The 23,993-nt window shown below is 35.6% G+C and overlaps 1 protein-coding gene across 6 annotated transcripts in view; it reads left to right on the top strand.

Moving 5' to 3' along the window:
- IRAK4 (interleukin 1 receptor associated kinase 4) overlaps positions 1-22,669 on the top strand; it is a 28,920-nt gene extending 6,251 nt beyond the window's left edge. For 4 of the 6 annotated variants that reach the window (XM_081247915.1, XM_081247916.1, XM_081247919.1 and 1 more), the window contains 11 exons: positions 898-1,067; positions 3,207-3,352; positions 4,134-4,316; positions 4,803-4,963; positions 6,117-6,181; positions 14,675-14,789; positions 15,212-15,321; positions 18,723-18,906; positions 19,811-19,873; positions 22,283-22,441; positions 22,571-22,669. In XM_081247915.1, coding sequence (XP_081104041.1) covers positions 907-1,067; positions 3,207-3,352; positions 4,134-4,316; positions 4,803-4,963; positions 6,117-6,181; positions 14,675-14,789; positions 15,212-15,321; positions 18,723-18,906; positions 19,811-19,873; positions 22,283-22,441; positions 22,571-22,606 — 1,383 coding nt within the window. In that variant the 5' untranslated portion in view covers positions 898-906 and the 3' untranslated portion in view covers positions 22,607-22,669. Of the gene's footprint in view, positions 1-13; positions 251-897; positions 1,068-3,206; positions 3,353-4,133; positions 4,317-4,802; positions 4,964-6,116; positions 6,182-14,674; positions 14,790-15,211; positions 15,322-18,722; positions 18,907-19,810; positions 19,874-22,282; positions 22,442-22,570 lie in introns of those variants that run through there. The other 2 variants (XM_081247918.1, XM_081247920.1) reach the window with 2 other exon arrangements.
- Positions 22,670-23,993: the final 1,324 nt, after the last annotated feature.

Below are 23,993 nucleotides of genomic sequence, written 5' to 3'. Positions count from 1 at the left end.
TTTGATTAATTAGAAGGAAAGGTGACCACCTGCTGAGAATGAGGGAGATGGAGATCAAATAAAACCACGTGGACAGAGCTAAAGGTGTGAAATAGTCACCAAGGAAGATGAGCAAAGACAAGTGAAAGGACTAACAGCAGTGTTGAAGGCCCGATGGAAAATCATCCCCTGAATTTGTATTCATACCAGTCTGCTCAGTTACCTGGTTCTCCACAGCTGTATTCAGCAGTGCTGGTGTACAAGTAAAACTGTGAGATTTATCCCCGGCTACAGCTCTCCAGGGTGGAGTAGCAGAAGAAAAGGGGGACTGGGGAAATAAAAGTTCTGTCTAGAGAGTAGTTAGGTGGTAAACCACAGGGTTTGCCTTAGTAGGGAATGAATTGTGATCAGGCAGATCTGATGGATTCAGAAATTGTGGCTGCACCAAGGAAGAACATGTTATGTAAAAAGTCAGTGGATAGACCATATCTTTTAATGCTGTACAAATTATTTCAAGACATTTTTTTTACTTCCACCAAAGAGTGTTGTATAAATGTTTAATAGTAAATAAATACAGACTGAGAAAAATATTTTAAATTGAAAACTTTTTTCTTAATAGATTTGATTCCTGAATATGTTTACATGAATTTTTCTGAAAAAGCAAACTTTTTGCTCCCTTGTGTAAATTTCACTTGGAAAATGTTAGTGCCAGAACAAAAATAATCCTGTAATTTTTTAATAGATATTTAGAGATGAAGAAAAATGAAAATAGCAACTACCTGGCTTTGGAGTGTTCCTTTATTATGGTGTAATGAGTTCCCAACATTTCATAAGTTAGAGCAAAGTGTGATGTATAAGCTTACAGATGTCATCACTAAAGCTACTATAAAATTTTAATGAGAATTTTCCGTATTTTAGGAATAAAAGATGAACAAACCCATAACAGCATCAACATATGTGCGCTACCTCAATCTTGGACTAATTAGAAAGCTGTCAGATTTTATTGATCCTCAAGAAGGCTGGAAGAAGTTAGCAGTTGCTATTAAAAAACCATCTGGTGATGATAGATACAATCAGTTTCACATAAGGTAACATGTAAAATTCTTTTTAAATTCTTACATCACGATCTAGAATGATTAATAGGTACAAATACTGTCTACTGCTTCAGTTCAGAAAATAAACCTCTCTCTAGGGGAGATAATGGAAATAAATCACACACCCCCTTTTTTTTTTGTGCAATTTTTGCTTCATTCTCCAGTATATCAGCTAGGTCAATATTGTGATATTGCAAATAAGTTTTTGAGGTTAAAATCAAGATTCCAACTTTTACTCTAAATTTCTGTTTGGCAAGCCGAGCCTAGTTCACTCTTCCTCATACCTGTCATTTCCAGATTAAAGTAACATAAGAATATTTTAAGAATCTCTAGTAAAATTCTGGAGCCTAAAAGTGTGTGCGTCTCTAATTCACTTTAACAGTATATTTTAGGAATTCTTCAGATGTGACATTTTAAAGTTGCTTGTACATATACACATCTATGAATAGACTTCTTAGTTCTTGGCCAGGATTTTTCAACACTATCTTCAGATAATTTCCATCTTTCTATTTGTCTCTGCTTGATTAAGTGTAAGATATAAGTACACATTTTATTTTTGTCAGTTTTTTCAGCCCAAACCTATGTCAAAATCTGTCTTTAGAAGCAAGGGGAAAAGAAATTTATTTGTGATTTTCAGCATTAACCTGAAAAAAACCTGAAGCCTTAGTTCCCATACTAGTCCTTTCAGGAAACGTTTTCTCTTATGAAGGATGAGCATCTTAAATTACTTGGAAGAAACTTAAGTTTAAACCTTGAAAACCATTTTTATAGACAGTTTGTTGATACTAACTATTTAAAACTTTGAGAGCATAGTCGAGGGAGTGGTAGTGAGGAGAAAAGACTCTTCTTTACAGAATAATGGCAGCAAATAATTATTGAAAGAATGATAGAACTAAAAAGTTACCAATTTACAACTACCAGTGAGTAATTGATTACAGAGGGCTCATCAGCGAGTGCTAAAATCACAAGGCAAAAGGGCGTTGGTGAACAAGATACGCACACAATTTCAAAGTATTATCCACAGGTTATTTATGAATTGCAAAGGGGAAAGATAGTTTTATAGAGAAAAAATCTGAAATATATATACCTCCTTAACCATGTAATCAAACTGGTGTCGTCAATAATGGTACAAACTGCAATTATGTGTCTCCGGATGTGATGCAGTGCAAAGGACGCATTGTCATCTCTGTAGTGTTCTTACCAACAGGTTTTCACCTGAATTTAATCGTGAGAGAATAGTCAGACAAATCTAGACTGTGTGAATTGTACAAGGCATCTGACCAACACTCTGTAAAGTGAGCACACAGACACAGAGATGGAGAGGGTGAGAGCACAAACACGGCAAAGTGTTATCCATTGGTCATTTTGGTGAATCTAGATGAAGAGCAGATGGCTGTTCATGGTATTATTCTTTCAACTTTTCTGTAGGTTTGAAATTTTTTGAAATAAAAAAATTTCAGGAAAAGCCAAGTTCAAGTTTTTAAATGTTACTTTCAAAACTAGTTGTTAAAGAAATTTTGAATGAAAAACTGCTCTGTGTTTTTCCCTCAATTTAACTGAAATATAGTTAAGAACTATATTTCTTAACTGTAGAAATAAAACTATTTCTTAACTTGGGATAATTCTCCAAGTTTGTGTATATTCTATTTCTTTAAGCAGGCTGGTTTATTAAGAATCATATGGCTAACAGAGTGAGTATGTCATGTAGGGAAGTAATATAGCTTAGTAGGTTGAGAGTATACCCTTCTGTCAAGTGAGATCTGAATTTGAATCTCAATTTGTGTACAGTTTATTGACAGTGTGGCTGTAGGCTGCTTACTTTACCTCTCACGCTTCCTCTTTGGTAAATTAGTATGATATTCATAGTGTTTTCGAGAGTTAAATGGGTTCATGTGTGTGCATCCTGTAGCTGACTGTAAGTACACAGTGTCTGTCAATTTATCATCATCTTCAGCATATTTTTTCCTTCTGACTATCTTTCCTGTTCTCTGTAATTCTTGCTGATTCTCTTGCTGTATTGTAGGAAGTGCTCGGGGCTGGGGGATGGGATTGGGGTTGCTTGGGGGAATAATTCCTATTTACATGTTAACTCTGTTTACATACTAATCTTGTTTCTCTTTTACTTACTTTAAGGAGATTTGAAGCATTACTTCAAACTGGAAAAAGTCCCACTTGTGAATTACTGTTTGACTGGGGCACCACAAATTGCACAGTTGGTGATCTCGTGGATCTTTTGGTCCAAAATGAGTTTTTTGCCCCTGCAAGTCTTTTGCTACCAGGTAAACTGAGCATGTCTAGGGTATCAATAATTAGGGTGGAAAGACAAGTAGCAGAAATAGGAACATTTCTTCTGAGTCTTACTTTTTTCTCATAGTAAATGAGCCTTACATTTAAGACTCCTTTTCATTCTTTCAACTCTCCCCAACTCTTTAGCAAGCACACCAGACACTGCAGACTTGCTGCTAAGGAAATGAAGGCTTCAGGATTGAGTCTGATCCCACCGTTAAAGTCAGGTGGTTTTGTGCCAATAAGAAGTTTAGAACGATGAGAAAAAACTCTTGCTTTTTTTCACCGTCAACTTCCACTCTGGTGGGACTCTGTGATCGTGAATTCCTTACATTGTGTTCCAGTGGGCTGGTGTCTAGTTGCCTTCCTCATAAGCTACTTTTTCTCCCTTTGATGCCATTTACACCAGTGGTACTCACCCTTCAGAGGGCATAAGAATCGCCTGGAGTTCTTGTTAAACATGTAGCTTCCCAGGCTCTACTCTAGACCTCATTATCAGAATTCTTGAATTAGGTTCAAGGTCTAAGTGTTTAAACAGCTACTTCAGTGCTTCTGTTGCAGGTGACTTACGAACCACTTTTTGGAAACACTGCCTTACCCATCCTTATCAAAATTTACAAATTCTTACTAGGTAGCTTCTTGTGTAGTGCTGTGAAAATGTCGGGCTAACGTGTGGAAACTGGAATGATGTTAAGTGAACCAAGTTCCTAATTTAACTTTTTCACAAACACTTTTTCTAATGAATGACAACTTGTATCTTATTTCATTTGTTAGATGCTGTTCCCAAAACTGTTAATACACTGCCTTCTAAAGTCACTGGAACAGTTCAGCAGAAACATATGCCCCTCTATGGCAAAGACAGGATATCTGTGATATCTGATGAGAATACTGAACAAAACTATATGCCACCTGACTCCTCGTGTCTAGAAAATAGAAGTTTAGAAGTTAGTGATACACGTAAGTAATACTTGCAGTGCTTTATACTAGTGGGTTTGTTATTAAGACCATCACTGCTTTAAAATCAATCTCTCCTTTTGTTTGTGCACTCTGATAATAGCTCTTTTGTGGTTGTTTTTTTCCCCTAATTTATTAAGCACCATCTTCATTGTATTAGTCAGTGTTATAAGTGAGTAGAGGCAATAGGACATATGAACGACCACAGAAGCTCTGAAAAAAAAAAAAAGTAAATATTTACATAACTTAAAAGGGTCATTTTGTAAAGAAAATAAGTGACTAGAGTTTTAAGTGGAGGACCACCAAACAGAATTCTCAAGGTAAGCCTTAAAATTTGTATTTTAAAAATGGTTTTACTCTCTTCCACTAATAAAAAATTGTAAATATTTGCATATGTATGAAATATCCAAATTGAGAAAATAGTGAAGTTATTAAAACCAGTTTCCTTTTTACTGAAGCCCTTTTTTTCTTATTCTATTGACATTATAGGTTTTCACAGTTTTTCATTTTATGAATTGAAGGATGTCACAAATAACTTTGATGAACGACCCATTTCTGTCGGTGGTAACAAGATGGGAGAGGGAGGATTTGGAGTTGTGTATAAAGGCTATGTGAACAACAGGACTGTAGCAGTGAAGAAGCTTGCAGCAGTAAGTTATATTTTCAGGAAGACAAAGAATTAGAGGAAGAGTTGCTTCTTAGTGTGTTATATAATAAATTTTAAATTAATCTTTAGGAAATATATGATTTCAGCGTGTATTTTCTTTAAATAAACATCATTCTAAGCTGGCAGTTCTTAACATTTAAAAATTTGTTGAAAGCTATGGACTCTGTCCCTATAAAAAATGTAGTTATATACACATACATACAATTATACATATAATTTGGGGAGATTCACAAAATAGAGAAGCTGAACTCTACACAGTGCTTCATGCATGATCAATATTAAAATGGTAAGATTCTAAAAAAATTTTATAAAAATAGCTTCCTTGTATTACTTTTCTCATTTAAAAATAAAGTTTAGAAAATATACAATGGGCTTCCCTGGTGGCGCAGTGGTTGAGAGTCCGCCTGCCGATGCAGGGGACACGGGTTCGTGCCCCGCTCCAGGAAGATCCCACATGCCGCGGAGCAGCTGGGCCCGTGAGCCACGGCCGCTGAGCCTGCACATCCGGAGCCTGTGCTCCGCAACGGGAGAGGCCACAACAGTGAGAGGCCCACGTACTGCAAAAAACAAACAAACAAAAAGAAAATATACAATAAGAAAAATTTTTTCTAATTCTTATCTGCGTCCTTTGTTCCCATTTCTATTAGAGTGTTTACCATTTACTTATTGATTTCTTATATTTTAAATCTATTATTATATTCTAAAAATACCAATACAATACATATTTATACAATAAATATAGTCACCCTTTGTCATATATGTTGCAAATACTTTTGCAGGTCTTGTTTTTCTTTTTGCCTTCAAATTTGCTTATGTTTTCTATTACATTGAATTTTTTTTCCAGAATGTTTATGCAGTGAAGTCTCATAATATTTAATTTTGTTCCCACAATGACTCAGTGAGGTTTATGTAGTTACATGGTTTATAAGGTTTTCTTCCTTCCACTCACCAGCCATGAGACCTTGAGCAAATTGCTAATATTTCTAGTTCTCAGTTGTTCTATAAGATGGGGAGAATGATGCCTTACTATTTTAAAGAAAGCAGAATCAGCTGGATGATCTCGTGTGCCCCTTTTAGCTTTAGGAGACTTGGGGTTATTGTATTGTATTATACTGTATATTATTTTATTTTTTCAGATGGTTGACATTAGTACTGAAGAACTGAAACAACAGTTTGATCAAGAAATAAAAGTAATGGCAAAGTAAGTTAATCTGGCTGTGTGGTACTGTGGAAAAAAGCAGGACAAGGAGTAAGGGACCTGTTTCTTACCTAGAGTGTGCCATGAACTAGTGATATTTTCAAATATGTAAATTAAAATAGTTTAGAGAACTTGAAAGAACTTTGACTCTACAATTCTGTGACTACATATACTCTTTTATATGTGTGTAGATTAAACAGCAGTCGTTATTCTAAATCATGGGAAAATTACATGGAATTTCAACTAACTTCCATTATTGTGTTTTCTGCTCCCAAAGTTCACAAGAGATAAATTGTAGATATAATATGTATGTACATATATGTGTAAATACATATATGTGTAAATATATATATATATGTGACAAATAGTCCCTTTGATATAAGTTAACACCATAAGCCAGGGAAGTGTTATATGTAAGAATGTTTAGAAGGCATTGACTCAGTATGTTTGAAAATTGTTGGACATATCAGGAAGAGAAGGAGAAATAAATTAGGAAATTTATTCAATAATTATAGTGATTGATACTTGAGTATGTACAATAGACCTGCAATGTATTAACAATTGTTATAACACCCCCCACACCCACACATTTTTTTCCACTGAGATTTAGAAACATTAAAAACTTTGCCCAAGGCCACATAAACAATAAATATGTGGATTTCAAATCCGGATCTGTCTGACTCCAGAACTTGAGCTTTTGATCTAAATCCTTAATCGGATTTACCAATTTATTCTCATTTAGACCCATTGCTGTAAATCACCAATTCTAGTTGCTTAACTTCAAGAAAGAAAGAATAGACTGGAATTAATTCATTCACAGTAAAAATAATGCACACTGAAAAAACTAAAAAGCCTTCTGTTCAGGATTTGTTCTTCATACCCCTAACCCCTCCTAAAGGTAACTTGTTCAAAATAGATAATCAGGAAAATATTTTTAAAGAATAAAGGTCATCTCTTAAATATATCACTCAGAGATAACCTCTGCTAGTATTTTGATGTACTTCCTTCATGATGAGTGTGTAGCGTTTTTCCCATGTCATTAAAAAGAATTTTAAAACATTTAAAATTATTGTATAACATTCTAGCATATATAAGGATTATATTTTATTTAACCATTACCCTTCTAGGTTTGTTTCTAATTTTCAATATTACATATTAAAGCTCCTTTAAATCTCTTTGTACATAAATCTTTAAATACAAATCTGCTTATTTCATCTGGAGACAGTCCTAGAAGAAGAATTACTGGTTCCAAATGCATGAACTTTTTAAAGACTTTCTAAGTATTTCTCCAAATGGCTGTGTAGATAAGTTATGATAATTTATACTTCTACCACCAATTTATTACAATTTCAGACTTCACTGCTACCTCACCACCATTAAATATTACTGCTATTTTTTGATAAGTACCAATCTCTGGACCTTGCTAGCAGAATAACCTTGGCCAAGTTTCTTACCTGTCTATTCATTCTTTTTTTTTAATTTAATTTAATTTATTTTTTATAGAGCAGGTTCTTATTAGTTATCTATTTTATGCATATTAGTATATATATGTCAATCCAAATCTCCCAATTCATCCCACCACCACTACCCACCCCCCTCCACTTTCCCCTCCTTGGTGTCCATATGTTTGTTCTCTACATCTGTATCTCTATTTCTGTCCTGCAAACCGGTTCATCTGTACCATTTTTCTAGGTTCCACATATATGTGTTAATATACGACATTTGTTCTTCAATTTCTGACTTACTTCACTCTGTATGACAGTCTCTAGATCCATCCACATCTCTACAAATGACCCAATTTTGTTCCTTTTTATGGCTGAGTAATATTCCACTGTATATATATAAACCACATCTTCTTTATCCATTCATCTGTCAATGGGCATTTAGGTTACTTCCATGACCTGGCTATTGTAAATAGTGCTGCAGTGAACATTGGGGTGCATGAATTATGACTTTTTGAATTATGGTTTTCTCTGGGTATATGCCCAGTAGTGGGATTGCTGGGTCATATGGTAATTCTATTTTTAGTTTTTTAAGGAACCTCCATACTGTTCTCCATAGTGGCTGTATCAATTTACGTTCCCACCGACAGTGCAAGAGGATTCGCTTTTCTCCACACCCTCTCCAGCATTTGTTGTTTGTATATTTTCTGATGATGCCCATTCTAATTGGTGTGAGGTGATACCTCACTGTAGTTTTGATTTGCATTTCTCTAATAATTAGTGATGTTGAGCAGCTTTTCATGTGCTTCTTGGCCATCTGTATGTCTTCTTTGGAGAAATGTCTCTTTAGGTCTTCTGCCAATTTTTGGATTAGGTTGTTTGTTTTTTTTAATATTGAGCTCTATGAGCTGTTTATATATTTTGGAAATTAATCCTTTGTTGGTTGATTCGTTTGCAAATATTTTCTCCCATTCTGAGGGTTGTCTTTTTGTCTTGTTTGTAGTTTCCTTTGCTTTGCAAAAGCTTTTAAGTTTCATTAGGTCCCATTTGTTTATTGTTGTTTTAATTTCCATTACTCTAGGGGGTGGGTCAAAAAATATCTTGCTGTGATTTATGTCAGAGTGCTCTTCCTATGTTTTCCTCTAAGAGTTTTAAAATGTCCGGTCTCACATTTAGGTCTTGAATCCATTTTTAGTTTATTTTTGTGTATGGTGTTAGGGAGTGTTCTAATTTCATTCTTTTACATGTAGCTGTCCAGTTTTCCCAGCACCACTTATTGAAGAGACTGTCTTTTCTCCATTGTATATCGTTGCCTCCTTTGTCATAGAGTATGTGACCATAGGTGTGTGGGTTTATCTCTGGGCTTTCTATCCTGTTCCATTGATCTATATTTCTGTGTTTGTGCCAGTACCATATTGTATTGATTACTGTAGCTTTGTAGTATTGTCTGAAGTCAGGGGGTCTGATTCCCTTTTTTTCCTTCAAGACTGCTTTGGCTATTCAGGGTCCTTTGTGTCTCCATACAAATTTTAAGATTTTTTGTTCTAGTTATGTAAAAAATGCCACTGGTAATTTGATAGGGATTGTATTGAATCTGTAGATTGCTTTGGGTAGTATACTCATCTTCACAATATTGATTCTTCCAATCCAAGAACATGGTATATCTCTCCATCTGTTTGTGTCATCTTTGATTTCTTTCATCAGTGTCTTATAGTTTTCTGCATACAGGTCTTTTGTCTACCTAGGTAGGTTTATTCCTAGGTATTTTATTCTTTTTTTTGCAATGGTACTGGGAGTGTTTCCTTAATTTCTCTTTCTGATCTTTTGTTGTTAGTGGATAGGAAAACAAGAGATTACTGTGCATTAACTGTGTATCCTGCAACTTTACCAAATTCATTGATTAGCTCTAGTAGTTTTCTGGTGGCATCTTTAGGATTCTCTATGTATAGTATCATGTCACCTACAAACAGTGACAATTTTACTTCTTCTTTTCCAATTTGTATTCCATTTACTTCTTTTTCTTCTCTGATTGCCATGGCTAGGACTTCCAAAACTATGTTGAATAATAGTGGCGAGAGTAGACGTCCTTGTCTTGTTCCTGATCTTACAGAAAATGCTTTCAGTTTTCCACCATTGAGAATGATGCTTGCTGTGGGTTTGTCATATATGGCCTTTATTAAGTTGAGGTAGGTTCCCTCTATGCCCACTTTCTGGAGAGTTTTTATCATAAATGGGTGTTGAATTTTTTCAGAAGCTTTTTCTGCATCTATTGAGAGATCATATGGTTTTTCTTCTTCAACTTGTTAATATGGTGTATCACATTCATTGATTTGCATATATTGAAGAATCCTTTCATCCCTGGGATAAATCCCACTTGATCATGATGTATGATCCTTTTAATGTGTTGTTGGATTCTGTTTGCTAGTATTTTGTTGAGGATTTTTGCATCTATATTCATCATTGATATTGGTCTGTAATTTTCTTTTTTTTTAGTATCTTTGTCTGGTTTTGATATCAGGGTGATGGTGGCCTCATAGAAGGAGTTTGGGAGTGTTCCTTCCTCTACAGTTTTTTGGAAGAGTTTGAGAAGGATGGGTGTCAGCTCTTCTTTAAATGTTTGATAGCAGTCACCTGTGAAGCCATCTGGTCCTGGACTTTTGTTTGTTGGAAGACTTTCAATTACAGCTTCAATTTCATTACTTGTGATTGGTCTGTTCATATTTTCTGTTTCCTCCTGGTTCAGTCTTGGAAGGTCATATGTTTCTAAGAATTTGTCCATTTCTTCCAGGTTGTCCATTTTATTGGCCTAGAGTTGCTTGTAGTACTCTTATGATACTTTGTATTTCTGTGGTGTTCTTTGCAACTTCTCCTTTTTCATTTCTAATTTTATTAATTTGAGTCCTCTTCCTCTTTTTCTTGATGAGTCTGGCTAAAGGTTTATCAATTTTGTTTATCTTCTCAAAGAATCGGTTTTTAGTTTCATTGATCTTTGCTGTTGTTTTCTTTGTTTCTATTTCATTTATTTCTGCTCTTATCTTTATGATTTCTTTCCTTTTACTAACTTTGGGTCTTGCTTTTTCTTCTTTCTCTAGTCCCTTTAGGTGTAAGGTTAGACTGTTTATTTGAGATTTTTCTTGCTTCTTGAGGTAGGCTTGTATTGCTATAAACTTCTTTCTTAGAACTGCTTTTGCTGCATCCCATAGGTTTTGGATCATCGTGTTTTCATTGTAATTTGTCTCTAGGTATTTTTTGATTTCCACGTTGATTTCTTCAGTGATCTCTTGGTTATTTAGTAACGTATTGTTTAGCCCCCATGTGTTTGTGTTTTTTACATTTTTTTCCCTGTAATTGATTTCTAATCTAATAGCACTGTGGTCGGAAAAGATGCTTGATATGATTTCAATTTTCTTACATTTACTGAAGCTTGATTTGTGACCCAAGATGTGATCTATTTTGGAGAATATTCCATGCACACTTGAGAAGAAAGTGTATTCTGTTCTTTTTGGATGGAATGTCCTATAAATATCAAGTAAATCTATCTGTTCTATTGTGTCATTTAAAGCTTGTGTTTCCTTATTAATTTTCTGTCTGGATCTGTCCATTCGTGTATGTGAGATGTTATGTGGTCTATTGTGTCATTTAAAGCTTGTGTTTCCTTATTAATTTTCTGTCTGGATGATCTGTCCATTGGTGTATGTGAGATGTTAAAGTCCCCCATTATTACTGTGTTACTGTCGATTTCCTCTTTTATAGCTGTTAGCAGTTGCCTTATGTATTGAGGTGCTCCTAGGTTGGATGCATATATACTTATAATTGTTATATATTCTTCTTGGATTGATCCCTTGATCATTATGTAGTGTCCTTCCTTGTTTCTTGTAACATTCTTTATTTTAAAATCTCTTTTATCTGATATGAGTATTGCTACACCAGCTTTCTTTTGATTTCCATTTGCATGGAATAGCTTCCTCCATCCCCTCACTTTCAGTCTGTATGTGTCCCTAGGTCTGAAGAGGGTCTTTTGTAGACAGCATATGTATGGGTCTTGTTTTTGTATACATTCTTCGAGCCTGTGTCTTTTGGTTGGAGCATTTAATCCATTCATGTTTAAGGTAATTATCGATATGTACGTTCCTATTACCATTTTCATAATTGTTATGGTTTGTTTTTGTAGGTCATTTTCTTCTCTTGTGTTTCCCACTTAGAGAAGTTCCTTTAGCATTTTTTGTAGAGCTGGTTTGGTGGTGCTGAGTTCTGTTAGCTTTTGCTTGTCTGTAAAGCTTTTGATTTCTCCTTCGAATCTGAATGAGATCCTTGCCAGGTGGATTAATCTTGGTTGTAGATTCTTCCCTTTCATCACTTTAAATATATCGTGCTACTCCCTTCTGGCTTGCAGTTTCTGCTGAGAAGTCAGCTATTAACCTTATGGGAGTTCCCTTGTATGTTATTTGTCATTTTTCCCTTGTTGCTTTCAATAATTTTTCTTTGTCTTTACTTTTTGTCAGTTTGATTACTATGTGTCTCGGCGTGTTTCTCCTTGGGTTTATCCTGCCTGGGACTGTCTGTGCTTCCTGGACTTGGGTGGCTATTTCCTTTCCCATGTTAGGGAAGTTTTCGACTATAATCTCTTCAAATATTTTCTCCAGTCCTTTCTCTCTTCTCCTTCTGGAACCCCTATAATGCGAATATTGTTGCATTTAATATTGTCCCAAAAGTGTCTTAGGCTGTCTTCATTTCTTTTCATTCTTTTTTCTTTATTCTGTTCTGTGGCAGTGAATTCCACCATTCTGTCTTCCAGGTCACTTATCCGTTCTTCTGCCTCAGTTATTCTGCTATTGATTCCTTCTAGTGTAGTTTTCATTTCAGTTATTGTATTGTTCATCTCTGTTTGTTTGTTCTTTAATTCTTCTAGGTGTTTGTTCTTTAATTCTTCTAGGTGTTTGTTAACATTTCTTGCATCTTCTCGATCTTTGCCTCCATTCTTTTTCCAGGGTCCTGGATCATCTTCACTATCATTATTCTGAATTTTTTTTCTGGAAGGTTGCCTATCTCCACTTCATTTAGTTGTTTTTCTGGGGTTTTATGTTGTTCCTTCGTCTGGTACAAAGTCCTCTGCCTTTTGATTTTGTCTGTCTTTCTGTGAATGTGGTTTTCCTCCCACAGGCTGCAGAATTGTAGCTCTTCTTGCTTCTGCTGTCTGCCCTCTGGTGGATGAAGCTATCTAAGTGGCTTGTACAAGCTTCCTGATTGGAGGGACTGGTTCTGGGTGGAGCTCAGTAAAACTTTAATCTGCTTGTCTGCTGATGTGTGGGGCTGGATTCCCTCCCTGTTGGTTGTTTGGCCTGCAGCAACCCAGCACTGGAGCCTACCCAGCTCTTTGGTGGGGCTAAAGGCAGACTGTGGGAGGGCTCACACCAAGGAGTACTTCCCAGAACTCCTGCTGCCAGTGTCCTTGTCCTCATGGTGAGTCATAGTCACCCCCTGCCTCTGCAGGAGACCCTCCAACACTAGCAGGTAGGTTTTGTTCAGTCTCCTATGAGGTCACTGCTCCTTCCCCCTGGGTCCTGATGCACACATTACTTTTTGTGTGCCCTCCAAGTGTGGAGTCTCTGTTTCCTCCAGTCCTGTTGAAGTCCTGAGTCAAATCCCACTAGGCTTCAAAGTCTGATTCTCTAGGAATTCCTTCTCCTGTCGTCGGACCCCCAGGTTGGGAAACCTGACATGGGGCTCAGAACCTTCCCTCCAGTGGGTGGATCTGTGGTATAAGTGTTCTCCAGTTTGTGAGTCACCCACCCAGCAGTTATGGGATTTGATATTATTGTGATTGTGCCCCTCCTACCATCTCATTGCAACTTCTCCTTTGTCTTTGGACCTGGGGTATCTTTTTTGGTGAGTTCCAGTGTCTTCCTTTCATTGATTGTTCAGCAGTTACTTGTGATTCCAGTGCTCTCGCAAGGCGAAGTCTATTCATTCTTAACTTAACCAAGTTTCTTAACTGTCCATTCATTAGTTTTCTCATCTGTAAAATGGGATAATTATTTTAATAATGAAATACTTCATTAAGTTATTGTAAGGATTAAATAAAACAAAGCAGGTAAATCACCGCAGTGCCTTGTTAGTATAAATTCAGCAAATGTTATCTACTCATTTTTAAAATGTGCCAATTTGTTTGTTATAAAGCAAAAAAATAAATAAATAAAATAAAATAAAATAAAATGTGCCAATTTGGTGGAAAATGGAGCACTTACTATCTTAATTTGCACTTCATAAAATATTCCTGGGCTCTCATATATATTTGCTCATTTAATTCTCACAGCACTCATGTTACATAATACATATTATTATCCACATTTACCAGGTAAAGTTGTTGAGGCTCAGTGAGGCTGTTAACTTGTGAAAGGTCACATTTCCAGGAGGTGGCAGAACTGGACTTTAAACTTAGGACTTTGAACCCAGGTTTCTTTCTACTGTCCACAGATGCCTGCAGTTTTGTTATACTTCAGCTCTATTTAGTTTTATTACTCTCAAGTATATAAAGAACTCAAATTAGGTTGTAAATAATCAGACATGATTAAAGATCAAAAATATATAAATTAGATGTAATTAAAAATCAGATGTCTATAAATCAGTGCTTTGGATGTGTTAAAGAATTCTTGAAAGGACTGTCATACAAGTTTCAACAAACTTCTTGAAATCTTGTTTGTGCTATCACTGAAAATTATACAAAACAAAGGTAAACATCAGCCTAGTTCTTAACCAAACTATTACAAGTACCAGTGATCTGAATTATTGTGCTTTTGCTATAAAATCAAAAGCAGTTTTGCTTCTAATGTTGATTAATATTGACTGAAAGGAGAACTGTTTGCAGAAAATTATAAGCAGTTATAGTAAACATATATAAAGATGTTAGAAACATATGTATCATATTACAGTGATATATAGCATATAATTATTTCTTGCTGTTTATTTTTAAAGCTCTAAATTGAATAACTTATAACCTATAGCTAAATATATGTATGTATCATAATAATTTTGAGTGGAAAATTATTTGTCACAGGTGTCAACATGAAAACTTAGTAGAACTACTTGGTTTCTCAAGTGATGGAGATGACCTCTGCTTAGTGTATGTTTACATGCCCAATGGTTCATTGCTAGACAGACTGTCTTGCTTGGTAAGATGTTTGTTCATCACATTGTTAGGCTTTATGTTTCTGTGTTGGAATACTAATATTTACTTTGTGACAGGATCATTTAAACTGTATCAATCTTAATATTTTTCCTGGTCTGTGAAAACTATACAGTTGGTATGTAAACAACTGGAATTGCCTAGCAGTGATAATCTAAAATGTAAAAATATCAGTCAAGGCTAGACTTTGAAGATGCTCTTATATATTTTTATTGTTAAATAAGAAATACTAATCCCCATTTGATCTTATTTAGAAATTGTTTTTTAACAACTTAAAAAGTGATATTTGTAAATTCTTAGCAATGTAATATAATTGTCAGTAGCTGCTTAGAAAAAATCTTATATATTTTCATAGTTTTTTTTTATCCTCCTCTTTTTTTTTAATTGGTTTGTTTCTTACTTCATAAGGATGATACTCCACCACTCTCTTGGTGCATAAGATGCAAGATTGCTCAGGATGCAGCTAATGGCCTCAGTTATTTACATGAAAACCATCATATTCATAGAGATATTAAAAGGTAAATGCTACCTTTACAAAGCTTTAGGAAAACTGTCTTAAAGAATAATTTTCTCTCTCTTTCTATTCACTATTCACATGCACGTCTTAACCTGGAGCATTCCATGAAAGCTCTCATCACTAAGGATGTCTGTAATCTGCCTTATTTCAACCCCAGTGACCTATTTCCAGCCTTCATCCTAATTTACCTTTTTTAAAAGAATAGTACGTTTTTCTGTTTTTCTTGACCATTTTTGCCATGTCAAGATTATTTTCCTTCTTATTTTCTGGATCACTGCTCTTTTCTGAATCACTTTTATCCTCCATGGGTGCATTTCAGTTATCTTTCTTGTTATGTATTTAGTTAGTTAACAAATATTAGTTGAACACTTATGACATGATAGGTACTGTAGATGATATAGTTAGCAAAAGTAGCATTTGTAGCATCTGACAGCAATCAAATAATCACAAAATATTAACAGAACTTTAGTGTATAGTCTGTAGTATTAGTATAAAGAAGAGTTCCCTGAGGAAATGATATTTAAGCTGAGATCCAAAGAATGAACAGGAAATAAGTAGGCACAATTTGAGGGCAGCCATAGAAAATGGGGAGAGAGCCTTCTAGGAAGAAGGAACCACATATGTGAGACCAGTGTTGAAAGGGAACGTGGGAGCATGAAGAATTACAGGAAGTGAAATAAATGACTGTAGTGCGGAAATTCAAGGGGTGATTGATGTAAGATAAAGTTATGGAAGTAGGCAGAGAGCTAAGCCCTGTAGGACCTAATAGACCAAAATAAGGACATTATGTTTATCACAGGTGTAATCAGATGCCATTGAAACATTGTAAGTAAGAATGTGGCACCATATTTAAGTTTTGAGAAGATCATTTTGACTTGAGTATAGAGAACAGTTTGTAAGGAGGGGTAGCTTGGAGCCTGTCATAGAAGGCTTGGTGGTAGCAGTTCATATGAAGAGACGTGAACAGGTTTGAGAGCTTAAGATGGCAAGACTTACTGATTCTTGGCTGCAGGGGCGTCAGGGAGAGTGACATATCAGGAGTGACACCGGGATTTATGGCTTCCAGAACTACATTCTGGAATGATTGTGACATGGTTCACTTACAAAGAAAGCACTGAAATAGGACCAGGTTGGGGGTGGAAAATGTGAGTTCTCTTTTGTGCATGTTGTGTTAGAGGTTCCTTTAAGATATAGAAGTGAGTAGAGATGTTAATCAGTGTGATGTACATGTTGGAGCTGAAAGAAGTCTGAGCTGAAGACATCAATTTGTGTATTACTTGCATATGGGTGTTAATTGAAGAGCTATCATATGGCTGTCTTCACTTTAAGAGAGAACTAGATTAGGAAAAGTTCCCAAGATTTAGTCCTGAGGAACTTCAAGACTTAATGGCCAAGTAGAAGAGAATGAGTCTAAAAAGGAATCTAAGAAAGTATTGCAAGGAAGCTGAAAACCAGGAGAGTGTGGTATCCCTGAGAACAAGGAAAGAGAGTTTCCCAAGAAGGACTAGTCAAAAATGTCAATTGCTTTTTTAGAGGTCAGGATGAGGACTGAAAAATATGGCATTTTAAAAAAAAGTTTTTAATGAGGTATTTGATTAGTGCCATGAAGGTCATTAGTGACTTTATGGAGACCTACTTCCATGTAGTAATGGGTCAGAATTCAGGTTGTAGTTGAGCAGAGAGTGGGAGCGAGAGAACTGAGAGGTGAGTATAGACAGCCCGATAAGACGTTTAGCCCATGAAGAGGGATAACTGGAAATCAGTGTGTCATTCAGGAAGCTTCTTTTTTAAGATGGCAGAGACTAAAGCATGTTTTTGTGTCTACGGGAGGAAGGAGGTGATAGAACAGAAGAGAGAAATTAGATAATTTATAGCATAAGTTTCCTGAGAATGTAGAAAGGAGTCCAAGTAGAGGGACTGGCCTCAGATAAGAGAAGAGACACCGTCTCCCATCCTTTACACATTGGTGTATTCCAGTTGGTGTGTTCTTACCTCATCGTCTCTTTGGTTCATCCTACATATTCTTGCTGAGTGATATATTGACTTTAACTTCTACCTCTATGTGGGCAACTCTCAAATCGGTATCATTAGCCTCCAGTCCTATATTTTCAGTGTTGACAGACAAAATCACCCCACTGAGATGTCCCACAGCAGCCCCTAAGTCAACATGTCAGAAATCACTCATTCCTCTTTCAACCCAAGTTCTTCCTTCTGTATTTCTTTCCTAATCAAATGAAGTCAGTATTCATCCTGTCTCCCAAGCTAAAGACTTTCTCATTCCCCATATCATACAAATTACAAAGTTCTATTGAGTGTGCCTCAAAATTTGCACCTCCTTTTTCTCCCCAGCCTTTATTTACACTCTATCTCTTGTTTGCTTTATTACAAACTTTCCTGGTCATCCTTTAACCAGTCTGTACCAGTTCTCATCTATGCACTACTATACTGACAGGTTGTGGTCCTAAAAATCAAGTCTGATAACATCAATTCCCTACTACGAACCCATTAGCTGGTATCCTGCTGCTCACAGGATAAAGTTCAAGTTCTCCTCATGTTCCACTGACACCAGTTTCTTCAAATTGATCATACGTTTTTATGTTTTCATCACTGTGTTCATGTTGCTCCATTTGCCTGAGATGCCTTTCTTTCCTTCTTTTAACCTCAACTTGTAACAATCCTTCAAGACTATGCACACTTTTCACCTTGTACTTGGAATTTTCTGCAGTTCTTCCAGACACATGGTTGTTCTCTCAGCATTTTGTGCCTAATATCACCATTATGAATACTTAATGGATTTTAAATATTATTCCTTACCTTTGTTACAGACAAGATTCGAAGATAGCCCCCATGCCCAGCCCTGAGCTTAAATACTATAAAACATTGGGGGTCCTCAATAAAGTTTTGTTGAATGAAAGTATGAGTGTAGGAGCACATGCATAAAATGAATGAATGAAGATCTTTTAGCCATATTCTTTCCTCTTCAAAAGATTTCAGATAATACCCCCCCAAGAAATGAAATAAATAATTAAGATACTTTGGTTGAAAATTTGTTTTTAAATGAATTGGGATATTTTAGGGAAGGAATTAAGAAGGGTGCTTTAGGACACTTCGAGGGAAGTTACCTTGTAATAAATTATTTGTGAAATAATAAAAATGTCTCTCACTAATATCAACAGTTTTATTTCACTTTTACTCTCCTCAGATTTTCCCTCAAGAAACAATGAGGAAAAGAAGACAATTTTATTTCTCTTTAGCTTTAATCTGAAATTCTCATTTATTTACACAAATTTCAAGCTTTTATGATGTATATTGTAAAATGGGATACTGTATAAATACAAACATTCATACACCTACCTACCTAAGGAACTATTTGATTTGCTTGAAAAGAAAACTTTTTTTCAGTGCAAATATCTTACTAGACGAAGACTTTACAGCCAAAATATCTGACTTTGGGCTTGCACGGGCTTCTGAGAAGTTTGCCCAAACAGTCCTGACAAGCAGAATTGTGGGAACAACAGCTTATATGGCACCAGAAGCTTTGCGAGGAGAAATAACAGCCAAATCTGACATCTACAGCTTTGGTGTGGTAAGTTTCATATATATATATGTACATACACACACACACACACACACACATGTAAAATAATATATATATAATTAGTAACAATAATCATCCTGGCTGTACTTGTGAAATTGAAATAGAATATTTTGAATACACCTATGTTGCTTAGCTCTCGTATGTAAAGATTAAAATTGTTCACTTTAACCTCTAGTTACATGAGAAATTTATAAAAACTACTCTGAATTTGTAAAACTTTTGATTTCTGAAATTACTGCAAGAAATAATTTTTGCCACATGAATTAGTATGAAACTTGAATTAATGCATAAAACAAATTGTGTCATACAGTATGCACTTCAATTTCATGTTTTAAAAATGAAATATTTTTTGAAGGAAATATGCTTTGTCATTTTCTGATCTACCAGTCTGTTCCTAATAACTTTTATGATGATATGAGGAGTGGATGGGAGTGGTTGGAGAAATTGGATGCTTCTTTATCTTATTTATTCATATATGTTTCATTTATGGATATTTATCTTCATAGTACTGTGAAGTTAAGGCACAGGGTTTTAGGGTATGCCTGAGGTTTAGAAAATAATATTCGCCTAAGAACCAGATAAAATTATTCTTGTGAAAAATCCTCTGCAAGACAGGAAAAGCAGTGTCCAGAACACATGTTGAGGGGGTGCTGATTGTTTAGTAAGTTGCCAGTAGAAAAGAACTGCTTGTGGGTATGGGTGGGATCCGAGGTGTCTGGGAAGAAAGAGTGGTGAGAAATGACCACAGCTCATGTTCTTTCCGCTTTCATGCCTAAAGGGCATAATGCAGTGTGTGGAAATTGTTCGTCAGATTTCATAATCAAGAGCCATGTTCCTCCTAGTTTCTATATGTTGTCTTGAGTCATATTAATGGATTTTACTTTCTTCTTAGGTTTTACTAGAAATAATAACTGGACTTGCAGCTGTGGATGAACACCGTGAACCTCAGTTATTGGTAATTGAAAGATTTCATTTTTTCCAGTCCTTTTCTATTTGCATTTAGAATCTAAATTTCTGTGGGCAAATTTGGCATCTAGAAATATCATTTTCTATTGGCAGTCTTTCTGTTGGCAATTACATAGTGGCATATGGAAAGAGCATCAAATATTTCTAATCTCAGCTCTGCCTTGAAATATTTGTGAAGCTTGGAAAAGACACTTATATATTCTATGTTCTAGTTTCTTTGTGTCTAAAATCACAATAGAGCTATATGATTTCTGAGGTCTCCTCCAGTATATTTTTATTTTGTTACTTTCATGGTGATTACTAACAGCAGAGAGAAAAAGCAACATTTGCTTCCTTTGAAATTTATATCAGAATAGAATTGCTAATAAAATTCTTTATCCATTTCTATTATGGAGTATTTTTTAAATAAAGTTATCATAGAAAACTTTACCTGTGTGTTATATTAGGCATTCATTGACAATTATATAAATAGACTAACTGAAGCTAAGACTATAGGAAAATTATGCATGCCTTTTTTTCCTATATGTTAAATTTTAAGAACTTGGAGAGTCTTTTAATAAAATTAAAGACTTACAGAAATACCTAGTATTTATATATATACCTATATATGTTTTTCTTAAAATTAGTTAAATAACTACACTGACTTTATTCTAATTTATGTGTTCTAATGGAACAAACCAGTGTGACAAATTCAGACAACATGTGTATACCAGATTATTTCCCTAGAATGAGGATTAGAAAGTCAAGAGGTATAATATATTTGCTCAAAGGCTTGGTGTCATACTTTTAAGAAATACCATAAGTATAATATCTCTATATTACAATATTGCTACAAGTGTCTCTTATAAAACTATACATTATAAAGCTTTCCATGGGTTCCTGGATATGTAGTAATGAATATTACATACTATATAATATTTCACATTAAAATATATTTATAAAACATAGTTGTGAAAAGTTAATATTTTTGTAATATTTCATAATATTTTACAGTAGCACATAGTGAAATTTTTCTTATCAGAGAAATAAAATCCTCTGTCCCATTGGTTCTTGGAGGTCAGGAAAGAAGCCTGGGCTGGAGTTACAATTTTTGAGCTGTTCGTGTACAAGCATGCCAAAGCTTTGTGTGTTGATTGGATTGTACAGAGAAAGTGTGTAGATTAAAAATATAGGAAGAAAAAATTACCGCAAAGTAGAGTTTTAAATGACAGATTTATTCTCTCATAGTTCTGGAAGCCAGAAGTCTGGTTTGTCAGGGCTACATTCCCTCTGGAGACTAGATCTAGGGGAGAGTCTTCCCTTGCCTCTTCCAGCTTCCAGTGGCTGTTGACATTCCTTGACTTGTACACACATCCCTCCAGTTTCTGCCTCTGTGATCACATTGTCTTCTCCTTTGTCTTTTTTTTTTCTTCTTTCTGTCTCTTAAACAGATGCTTGTCATTGGACTTAGGGCCCACCTGGGTAATCCAAGATGATCTCATCTCAAAATGCTTAGCTTAATTACATCTGCAAAGACCTTTTCTCCAAATACAGTCACATTCACAGGTTCTGGGGATTAGGACTTGGACATATCTTTTGGGGGGCCACCGCTCAACCCACTACACCATCCTAGTCCTCCACCTCTCTCCCTATTGATTATCTTTTCATCGTGTCCCTGCCCCCTTTCTCCTCCTCCCTCTTTCTCTTTGATTCAACAGTGTGAGTACGCATAGAGAAGTGTGCCTGTGCAGGGAGGGGGTCTGCATTCAGAAGCTGGAATTGCATCATCAGAAGCACAGCAAGGAAGCAGACCTCCTTGTGCTGGCCGCCAGTAAACACTGCTGAGTACATGAGAGCAATTAGCTCAGTCACATAAAAAAAAAACAATAGGCGGGCTTCCCTGGTGGCGCAGTGGTTGAGAGTCCGCCTGCCGATACAGGGGACACGGGTTTGTGCCCCGGTCCGGGAAAATCCCACATGCCACGGAGCGGCGGGGCCCGTGAGCCGTGGCCGCTGAGCCTGTGCGTCCGGAGCCTGTGGTCTGCAACGGGAGAGGCCACAACAGTGAGAGGCCTGTGTACCGCAAAAAAAAAAAAAAAAAAAAAACCCAATAGGTAAATGGCTGAAAGTTTCTAGGAGGGAGATATATATGTATGCATAAGTAAGTAAGTAAATAAATAGAGTTTCTCCTAGGTGTCTTCAATTCTTAATAAGGTTACAATGGTAGATAATAAACTAAGAGTAAATGTTATTATCATGTAGATTAAATAATTAAAATGTATTATTTTATAATATAATTGATAATATAAGTTAATTATAATATAAATATAATTTATATTTATTTATAAATACATTTATAAATTTATCTGATTTGTTTCCCTTTTATTTGACACTCAAAGTTTTAACATTTGTCTTAAAGCTGGATATTAAAGAAGAAATTGAAGATGAAGAAAAGAGAATTGAAGATTATATTGATACGAAGATGAATGACATTGATTCCACTTCCATTGAAACTATGTACTCTGTTGCCAGTCAATGTCTGCATGAAAAGAAAAATAAAAGACCAGACATTAAGAAGGTAATTTTTTTTACATATATTTAAAAAGTGAAGGAGGTGGGGTGTGTCATTTTTTCCTAAGTGTACATTTCAAACCAACTATTTAATGTGGTTCTTTTTGTTTTTTCTATCTTTCTTTCTTTATAAAAGGTTCAACAACTGCTGCAAGAAATGACAGCTTCTTAAAACTTTACTGGAATAGACTCTTGGCTTTTTATATACAGCTATCTAAAACATTTTTTAAACTAAGATTTTTTTGTAAGCATTCTTCTTTACCTTTTACAAGGCAGCATGATGAAGTGCAGTGGTTTTTAAAGCTTGTGTAGAACCCCCAATATATAGAACAAACAAAAGTAGAGCCGCCGTAGCAACACTTAGCCCTACTTTCACTCTGAGGTCTTACCATAATCCCTGAGATCTCCTTGGAACCTCACCATACACAGTAAGAAAGCTCAGAATTAGCAAAAAAGAGGACTGAACTATAGGGTGAAAAGACCCTGGCCTGAAGCCCGACTGCACTACTAATTTTCGGTAAAGCTTTCAGCAACCTCTTAGCTGCTTTGAACCTTGGTTTTTTCACCTGTAACGTTGGACTAATTATCTACTGTGCCTCTCTGACAGGTAGTCATGAAAATCAAATGATGCAGAATATGTACAGGCACTTAGTAACTTGTAAAGTGATATAAAATTTTATGTTTACATAAATGATTATAAAATCCTATTACAGTCATTTGTTTATAGGGTCATGTTCACAGTGTGCTATTTTGAGCAATCATTAACCATACACCAGTTATGCCCTGATGATACTCCCATGATGATATGGCCATTGTTAGATTATGTTATATGGCAAATTTGAAAGCATTTTGCAGATGCAGTTATAGTCCCTCATCAGCTGACTTTGACTGTCAATAAGGAGATGCTGCTTTGGGGGCTGGACCTAATAAGGTGAGCTTAGAAGAGCTTACAAGAAGTCCAAGAGATTCTCCTGTAGGCCTTGAGGTAAGCTACCATGTTGTAGGAAGGCCACATTGGCTAAGATCTATGGGTGGCCTTTAGGAGATGAGAGCTACCTTCCAGCTATCAGCCAGCAAGAAAAATTTGGAAACTTCATTGTACAGCCTCAAGAAACTGAATTCTTCCAACAACCTAAATTAGCTTAAAGGAGTGCTCCAAACTTCAGATGATACCATAACCCCCGCTGACACCTAAATTTCGGCCTTTTGAGACCCTCAGTAGCAAACATGGACTTCTGTGCCTGGACATGCAGAATTGTGAGGTAATAAATAAGTTGCTATAAGCTACCAAGTTTGTGGTAATTTTTTATGCAGCAATAGAAAATGAATACAGATATTCTCATGATGATTCTCCCACAGGGATACCCCATCATGTTCACAGGTTCTGTCCACAATACCAAGTATCTGCAATTATTCATTCATTCAATAATCTTGGTATCATTAGTTTTTTCATTAACACACTCAAAACAAGAGTATGTAGAGTGAGCTATAGTAGAAGATGATCATCCTCTATATTGTACTGTTTAGACCTTCCTAAATGCTTTCTTGGGAAACAGATA

The sequence above is a fragment of the Mesoplodon bidens genome, assembly GCF_964165515.1.
Source record: "Mesoplodon bidens genome assembly, chromosome: 11".
Taxonomy (NCBI): Eukaryota; Metazoa; Chordata; class Mammalia; order Artiodactyla; family Ziphiidae; genus Mesoplodon; species Mesoplodon bidens.
This window is presented reverse-complemented; position numbering and strand designations above follow the sequence as displayed.